At 43.3% G+C, this 9,512-nt stretch overlaps 1 protein-coding gene across 1 annotated transcript in view; it reads right to left on the reverse strand.

Annotated features, from left to right (window-relative positions):
* The window catches only part of dok6 (docking protein 6), a 49,089-nt gene extending 40,408 nt beyond the window's left edge, over nt 1-8,681 (reverse strand). Inside the window, exon 1 of the mRNA XM_073488738.1 lies at nt 8,449-8,681. Within this exon, the coding sequence (XP_073344839.1) occupies nt 8,449-8,514 (66 nt within the window). The 5' untranslated portion in view covers nt 8,515-8,681. The remainder of the gene's footprint in view (nt 1-8,448) is intronic.
* Nucleotides 8,682-9,512: the final 831 nt, after the last annotated feature.

Consider the following 9,512-nt stretch of genomic DNA (forward strand, 5'->3'; position numbering starts at 1 on the left):
AACCGCTTACGACTGCCATTTTAAAACCAGAGCTGATGCGGCAAATTCTGACTTATCCACAGGGGAATAAACAAAAGATTTTCGCCAAGCCGACAGTGGTCGAGGACCAGTCATACAGCATCTGAGACTGACGGATGCTAATTTGGCAACATGAAATGCAGTACCAAGGTGGTTTTCTTTCCAGGTGCGAGTCCTGGCAACCAGGGGCCCAACGTCAGTCAGCTGATTGGACTGCTACATTAGCTGCATACTAAGTGAGAAAGCTATAACTGTCGAACAGCAGCTAAACTCCGCAAACCACCTCGGAACCGGATCCCTAGTCGTAAAACTGCCCGCAGTTGGTCTTAGAATTTGTGTTCGGTCCAAACACAGGCCGTGTTCACCTGGAGCCCGGCACAGTTTGCTGCTGTTAGAGGTTACTTTAGCAACAAGTAAAGCCAACTCTGCTCCAGCGGCACCTTTTAAAGTTGACGATTGATTTAAGGGTGGATGAGATGGTGTAATTGGTTGCAATCGGTTGGTTAAGGCTTCCATAACACATGACTGGATTTTGATAGAAAAGCATTTCAGCATGACTTTAACATTGTTTTTCTTTTTATCAAACTATTATATTTTTAACAACACAATGGAGACTATGAGTCATTCTGCATAGTTCTGTTTTCCTAGAGGTTGGCTCTGGTGATCTTAAATGATTAAATACATTAAATTGACTTGTTCCCCAGCTGCAGTACTTAAATACTTCATTTCATCCCCAATACAGCACTGACGGGAAGTAACATGAATTTCACATTTATCTCATGAGTAAACAGTCATAATTATTGCCTAACCACAAAGCCAGTGTAGCTGGTAGGAGTATTACACCATGTAATTAGATGTGTTCAGTCATAATAAATTACCAGTACTCTTTATAGTCAGTGTCTGCTGTAGATTAAACCTTCTGTTTCACATTAAACTTCCCTCAAACCTTCCAACAAGACAAAATGTGGAAAGAATTCAATAAGTACTGAGTTACAGTGGTTGTCACTTGTTTGTTTCAGTCCTTAAATTACAGCTGGGATATTTGCCCCAAAACAAACTGTATGCATGCCCGAGATTGTGAAATGGTTCACTCGTAAAAAAGTAATTTAAAAACCCCAAATCACTTCTGTAAATCTATAAACAGGAGAGTAACCCATCTTTTTTGCAAATGATATCCTTGTGTTTGGATGATGAATAACTTAAACTCTCCGTCTGCAGCCACGATTATTGGTTTACTGATTATTTGTTTACATCCTTACTTTCGGCTGATTGTATTTTCAATCCTCCTCATTCTGGACCAGACGTAATGCATTTTTAATGTGTTTTCTGCTTTGACATTTTCTGGTTGACCAAGGATCTTTCATACAGTAACTGCTCTTGGATAGCAGTGGAGTAAAACTTTGTCCCTTTCGATTGTATTTGTGCTATTATGAATTTCATTAGCAGTTTATTATGTATGATGTGTTTATTTTCAAGATCTAAGTTAGCTTGAAGGTGAAGCTGAAGCTGAATTTAAGATGCCCAACACCACCTCAGAATCTCAAAAATGCTTTTTTTTTAAATTAACACAGCTCACGGTGAAGTTGTAAAATATCAACGTGGAGCTGGAAGGGGAATTTGGGGATTTGGTCTACTGTTGAAGGTTGGAGGGTGCAAGGTACTGTAAGGTAGCCTTGGAAAACAAGACTGTCATCGTATATTTAAAGCAGCTATGACCAACATCTTTATAATGATGTTTGAGCAAATGACTCTGTGTGATGTGAACGGGGCCACATGATGCCCACAGGGAATTCTCACCCAACAATGCGGATACTGTATGCAAGCTGGCCAAACAGTGGACAAAGTTAGCAACAAGCTAATGGAGCAGTTCACTCAGTGGATAGTTAGTGGATACAAAGCAGCATGAGTAAATAGCTGACTCCAAATGAGTGCCAACGTTTGTCTGTATCTGCTGTGTGTATCAAAAGGCAGCTGTACGCTAACACATTAGCATCTCAGTAACATTAGCATTCAGTTACAGTCGTGTTTGTGTCCACCTGATGAATGTAAGTCCAGTATTTCCTCTCCTTCAAAGGGATAGCTCACAAATACATATTTTTTCCTCTAACCTATTGTGCTATTTATCCATCTAGATCGTCTTGGTGTGAGAGACTGGCTGTCGAAACATATTTTAAAAACTCAACAGATAATCATGACCCTGTTACTCAAGATAACTCAAAGACCTTGTTGTGACCAGTTTCCCACAGGAACTATTTTCTTTTTACCGAATGACAATTGCCATCCGCAGATGGCGAGCTAAGCTAGCTAACATTACAGCTCAACTAAGGAGGACGCCATTAACGTTTATATCCTGTGCTGTCACAAGTATGAGCCTGTCGTTCATGAGTTAATGCGCTCTTCCTTCCGGTGCGTTAATACAATTTTTGGGGGGGCCCCTTGAGCACCACAAGCTAAGTGCCATCTAGAACCATAATATTTGAGAGAAAGCGGCTGATATCTCCAAAACGCCACAACTCACTTAAGAACAATCAAGATGGATTATTACCAATTCAGGTAAGAGGAAAAATACATGCTTTTGATTTTGTGCTGAACTCTCCCTTTAAACCCCACCTTTGGTCTCTACCAACTGCTAAGTGGCTAAATCTTTCATTTTCATCACCAACTAAATGCTGTCGTTGTCTCCCTGCTGTTAGGTGCTAGCACAGGGTTTTTTTTTTTACAGCTTTGTCTGTAAACAGCTGCCTGCTGTGTCTGAAAACAACACTATGAGAGCAGTGAGAGTGAACCAAAATAGTCCACTTAAAGCATTAACAACCATAACAATAAGACTCCGGTGATAATCTTTGTTTGTCACTATATGTGGGCCTTTTTTCGGCATCTGAGTATTCACGTTATGGATCAAACAATGCTAATTAGAGCCCCTTTAAATATCTGATGATCTCTCATTTGTTTGTATGGAAGACAAGTTAATGTAGAGTTAATTGCAGGTTCTCCGGGTGAAAATGTTGTGCCGCAACTCTGGCAGGGAAATAAAAATCTTATCTAAGTGTGAAGTCTGCGTGCGATGTGCTCTGCGTTCTCTTAAAATATTACACATCTACCTCTGGGCCAACATCTCATCTACAGCTCCTTTGAAGTGTCAAAACATGTTTGTGAATGGAGAGGCTGAATGGCAGGCCGAGCTCACCCGCAGCAAACTTAAATTGACCGTTTTTGTTAAGGCTCAAAGAGAAGTTGGACAGACGGTGGGGGGGAGGGAGGGAGGGACGGGTTGGAAATATTCAACGGCTGACCTTTCTCTATTTGCCACAGCGATCTTTAACCTGGGAAACATGCACCTGGGCCGAGGCTGACGGCGGATTACTCAAAGGTTGTGTTATTCAGCTCGTCAAGAGGAGTCCATCGCGCTGATGGCATCGCTGAGAGGGAGGGAAGAAACGATTACAATCTCTCCCGCTGTTTTCTCAGACGCTGCGAGAGTTTATGTTTTTCTCGGCGCGACAAGTCTCTTGTTTTTGGCCCTTTAGCTTGTCTTCATGTCGCCACACAAAAAAAATAAATACTGTATGGTACAAAGCCACAGGATTAAAATTAATTGAGAATCCACACACTGTTCTCTGGCAGCAGATTGTTTACTTGTTTGTCGGGAGCATGTGTGTGCCAAGTCTTCAATGTTGAACCAAGCGAAATGTGTGTGTCTGCGTGTGTGCCTCTGCGCTGTATCAGGGGGAATAGCCTGTTGGGGTTATGGAGGGTGCAGCGCGGGGTGATGAATAGGATGCTTTTGTGCTCAGTCTCTCAGCTGTCTGCGAACCAGCGAAAGGAGAGAAAAGGTGAGAGAGAAGGGGGCATGAGGTGAGGGAGATAGCCAGATAAAGGGGGAAGAAAAGAGGGAGAGGGATAAAATAGGGGAGGAGAGATGAGAGAGACACTGTGAAGCGAGGGGAGTACAGGTGAGACGCCGAGGGGAGGGGAGGGAGAACGTGAGGTGAGAGAATGGGTAGAGAGGTGAGGAAGAGGAGGGGGATGTGAGAAAGGAAAGGAGAGACTACTTGTGCATTCAAGAACACTGCACCGTTGTCTCCAGCAGCCAACAAAGAGACAAAGAAGTTGGCTAATGTAGGAAATCGTTGCCATTCATGTCGGCGGAGGAGGAAAACAAATGTCCCGGGAAAAAAAGGAGAAGAAAAAAACAGAAGTGCTCCGGTTGGTAATTTTGATCACCCGGCAGAACACAGACCTGACCTCGTGGCCTCAACCTTCACACATGACGGGGTTTGGAAATGAGCCAATCACGCTGACGGATGCTGATGAGTTGAGCCACAGCCGTTGGTGTTGTGCGGCTGTGGTGGTGTTGTTGGTGTTGGTGTGGCCACTTTAATCGCATAAAAGAGAGCCATTCGACTGTACTGCTCTCTAATGAAAAATAATGTAGAGTACATTTTAAGAAGGCAGCAGCATTACAACAGAGAGCGAGGCGGGAGCGTTAGAAGGTCAACTGTGATGCAAAGTCTTGATATGTGATATTTGAGAGACCTTTAAAGCACTAAAAAAAAAAAATACATTAAAAAGTCATCACATGAGGAGGAAAACAGCCGGGACCTTTCTGGCCTAAAAAAAGTCCAGATGAGAAGGTACATCCAGCTGCTCTGACAGGCACGTCTACGCTCAGCACTTTTTTTGGGATCAATTCAAATGTGTCTGCGGCATTTAAAGCTGAAACAATTTAGTCAATTAACAAAAATCAGCAATTATTTTAGTCGGTTTTTAAGTTAAACGATGTCTGGATCCAGCTTCTCAAGCGTAGGGGTTTTTGCTTAATCTCCCGTCGCAGTAAACAGAATATCTCTGGGTTTTTATACTGTTCATACACAAAACAACTGATTTGAAAAACGTCGCATAGGGCTTTAGGAAATTGTGAGAGTGAAAAAAAAACGGATTTTTCACTGTTTTCAGACGTTTTATCAGGCAAACAACGAATCAATCATGAAAAGAATCTGAGGAATCATGGGAAATGAGAGGAAATTGTTAGTTGCAGCTCCACTGGCATCAAATGTTTGGACAGATTTGTGATCTTGTTTACGCAATCCTTTGAGGAGATGGTTTCTTATTTGAATCGAAATAAATTTGCCAGTTTCAGACAGCTTTTATTGAGGCTGCTCGGGTTTATACACGTAACACTGGAGGAGCTCTGGTTGTAGGGCTGAACAGATTAATGAGTACATTGATTTGTAGTTTGATTGAAATCATCCGCAGCAGTTTTGATGATCAGTTGATGGTTTCAAAAATCCTAAAATGCCTAAAATGCATAGATTCCAGCTTGTCAAATGTGAAGACTTGCCTAGTATGAGATAAATGTTTAATGTAGACGGAGACATTGCTCTCTTTGGATGCTGGGAGGACTCTTTAATTCTCCCTTCACACATTCAAGCAGCTCTGATGATGGGCATGGCGCTAGCAAATAAACGTATTCTCAAAGACACCGACTAATTTTAGTTGTGCACACAGAGAAGCTGCGATTTAATGATTTAAAATGTCAACATAAATGGGAAGAATCCCCTTGTTGCAACATTTGGAGTCAATCTGATCTTTTCTTTCTCGATTCTGTGATTGACAGTTGTATTTGACGACTACATGTGTATGACATGTACTACTATGAGCTTTTGTGTCCTTAAGATGAGCTTCGCATTGGTTATTCATATTCCTCCCTGTGTGCGAGGTCATGTGGGGAGTATGTTTAAGTTGGGCTTTGGGTGTTGATGTATGTGTGGTTGATATGTTATCTTCAAAATGTGTTAATAAAAAATAATATTCAAACAAACAAATTAATGCTTTATTATTTTGGGGAATATTGCAATGTTTTTTGGGATAAAGCAACAATTTGAAGGTGTCAGACTCGGCTTATAGATTAAACATTTAATCAATTAATTTAAAAAAAGTCATCACTAGATTATCATTGATTAACCTGGCCCTGTTTGGTTTAATTTGTCAAAGGAAAAGAGGAATTTGTAGAAAAAGGTTGTTTTGTTTTTTTGCATCTTTTTATACCACGAGGGTGTTGAAACTCGAGCTGCAAAGATTGGTCGAGTGAAAGAAAATTGTCAACTAATTTGATAAGCAAGAATGTCAAACATTTGTCGGGTCCAGCTTTTTAAATGTAAGGATTTGCTTCTGTTCTTTGTCATTTATCAGAGTAAATGAAGATTTCTTTAGGTTGGACTAAAGAGGTAATTTGAAGACGCGACGTTGAAATAATTTTGACAAAAAAAATGACAGTTAAACTGAAAACATAACTGCTAAATCGTGAAAATAACGCGCAGATTAATCACTGATGGAACTAATCATTAGTTGTAGCCCTAATTGAAACACAACACCGGTCCTAGAGACAGGCTGGACTATTGCATGGAGGTGTTTTGCACTTCTGGCCCCATTATAGTGATGAAGACTGCTCAGCATCAAAGAAACCAGAGCATCTCTCTGTCCGTGCTCCTAAATCTGTATCTAATCCAAATCTAATCTGTATGTTTCCAGAACCCTTCTGCTCTCACTCTCTTTAAAGCACATCAGGGTAATGATGCCTCAAGTCTCTGTCTCTCAAGCCTCTGTTGAGTCATCATGACTGATCAAAAATTAGACAAAAATAAAAAAAGATGTGAAATCGTGCACTTTTCTGGATTTCAGCCAACTCTAAATATCATCCACCTCCACCCAGATGTGCATCTTTCCAGTCGGCCTACTCGTGTGCGCATCTGTCACACTTTTGGATTTTCATACACAAAACACTTGAAATGATGCAATTTAGCACTGATGAGGTCTCTCTCCCCACACAGGGAAAGATCACTGAGATCAGTGCCTGTTGATTCAGGCGTACAGATCCCTACTCCTGCTCCATTTCGCTCGTTTTGTCCTCTCTAACTGATTCAGAATGAGAATCGGCCTGGAATAACTAACCCCAGCGTGGACGGATAAATACTTTCTATCTGCCCACACCGGGGTCCTCCGAGGCCATCGCAGCATGGCTTTCCTGTGATGAAACAAGCAGCGAGCGGTGGAGGGCTGAGGGAGTGGGTGTTCGGGACGCAAACTGTTTTTTCTCCACAAACAGCGGGATGAGATGTGGAGCCGGCAGAGATATGGCAACCATACCTCGAGCACAGCAGACACAGCGTGCGTCCTCACTCACAGACGCTCCGCACAAACGCAATCTCTCCTTTTTTTTTCCTGAACGCATCTCGCTAACAGCACTTGGAGGAAGTAAATAAACTGAGCCGACTGTATGTGAGCAAGCTTATTTGCATGTTAACAACAACAAACGTCTTGCACTTCCGTTTGTTGTATCGGGCTCAGTGAAAGGTTTCTCTTACTCGCTCTCAAAGAGTGATCAGAGATAGCCTCGACGGCGGGGCGAAACAACAGCAGAAATAGTGTTGTTGATGAAGCCAGGTGATGATGTGAGGAGGCAGACATCATTAGCCTCCATCATCACACTTCATCAGAGGAGAGGGAGTGTGCCCGCCCGGTCGGCGTAATGAGCTGGAAGTATGAACAAAAGCAGATGGCTTTATGAGTCAGACAATAAGGCGCTCATAATTGAATATATATCATTCATTTCCATTTAAGCAGTCAAGCCATTTTTTTTTTTTTTCTTTCCCCTCCTTCTCCTTACTCAGTGGAAATCCATTATTATTATCAAGGCGGTGAAGAGCCGGGCATCTGCACCGAATCAGCTGGATTTCAATGAGACTTTTCAATTCATCACGTCGGCTGAAGTACTGATAATAGGCTGATGACAATTTGCACAGTGATAAACGACATTCCCGGGATTCCTATTATGCTGCCCCTGCTAGAAACCATAAAACATGGTGTTAATTTCGCACCATGCATTATTATAGAGACTTACAGCCTGTGGTGCTCAATTATGAGTGACCTTATTAGACCCATTACAGTATGTGATGGCATTTTCATGTCTTTAAGGGGCGATTCCTCCAGTTTTTTTCCACTCATAAAACTACAGCTCCCAAGTGCCCAACTTTCATGAATGAACCTGCAAACAAAAAGAGGAGGGGGGGGGGTGATCTCCAGCTACCTCCACATGACACCACCTGTCAATCACACACTTTTCCCAACATCTCAGTGTGTGCACATGTATTTTTTTTTTTTTTCTTCTTTTTTGCACAATGCACTCAAGAGAGAAACTTGGCCACTGTTCGTGCTGCTCTAATCTGTTTTTCCTCTTGAAGAACTCACAGCAGGACGGCTGCCTATGGAGCAATTAAAGCCTCTTTCTTAATCCAGCCGCCCCCCCCTGAAAACAACTGGAACTCCTCTTCCTCCTCCTCCTCCTCCTCTTCCTCACCAAGCACCACCACCACCACCACCTCCTCCTTCTCCTCCTCCGCCGCGCCACACAGCAAGTGCAACAGTACTCACCCCCAGTTTCTTACTCCGTATCCTCACGTATCCCTGTTTGACTATGTCGTTGAAGTTGGAAGCCATGGTGAAGAGGGGGGGCAGCGGGGTAGCTTCCAGCCCGAGGCGGGGGGAAGAAATATTCAGTAAAGTAACCTCTTCTCGTGGGGCTTTTTTTTTTTTTTTACTCGAGGCTCGGTCGCCGTGACATCCAGCAGCGGCAGCAGCAGCGGGAGGAGAGCGAGCGGTGGGCAACCTGCTCCTGTGTCAGCGCTCAGGCTGCCCGGCTTCAGCGGAGCGATCCATCCGGGAGAGGAGGGAGATACCATTCGTCAGCTGATTCACCGGAGCCGGAGAGGAGAGGAGAGGAGAGAGGCGCGCTTCCTGGACCACACCATCCCCGAGACAGCGAGGGGGGTGGTGGGGGTGAACCGCCGCGGAGGGTGGGAGCGGGGAGCTTTCATTCAAGGAGGTGCCTGAATGTTTTTTTTTTCGTCACCAGTTCTCACGAAAATGCTCCACTCACTTGGGTGTTTCTGTTTCGTCATTGTTGTCATCTTTCTGAAAACTGTCACCCCCTGAAGCCGAGGTGATAGATTTCCCCAGAGAGCAAGTGGAAAGCTCCAATTAGGGTGTAACGTCTCGGTTGAGGTGCAGTACTCAAAGGCTCACTGTGTCACCGGCAACTTCTCCCTCATTGTCGGATTAAAAGTTGAGTTCTTGGCAAAAAAAAAACAATACAAAACGTCCTTGCTCAATTCAAAGGGGAAATATGTTACGTTTTGTTCAAAACATTCCAGGAAAGCTGCTGAAATTATCAACAGAATGTGAAGAAATAACAGAGTTGACGTTATGCTAACTAGCTAAGCATTCAAAAGCTCCCGTGCTAGTAAACAACAAAACTCCCCTGTTAGTCCAGCTAGCTGCACGGCTAACTGAGCTAACAAGCTAACTGTAGCTGCAGTCATAGATGTATAAATATAATAGTTAGCAACACTTAGCGGTTACCCTGGTGATGTGCTGACCCTGTTTGTTGGGGCGTGAATTCGACAGGTGGCCAGTGCTTACATACTGCACCTTTAATA

The sequence above is a fragment of the Pagrus major genome, chromosome 19 (assembly GCF_040436345.1).
Source record: "Pagrus major chromosome 19, Pma_NU_1.0".
Lineage (NCBI taxonomy): Eukaryota > Metazoa > Chordata > Actinopteri > Spariformes > Sparidae > Pagrus > Pagrus major.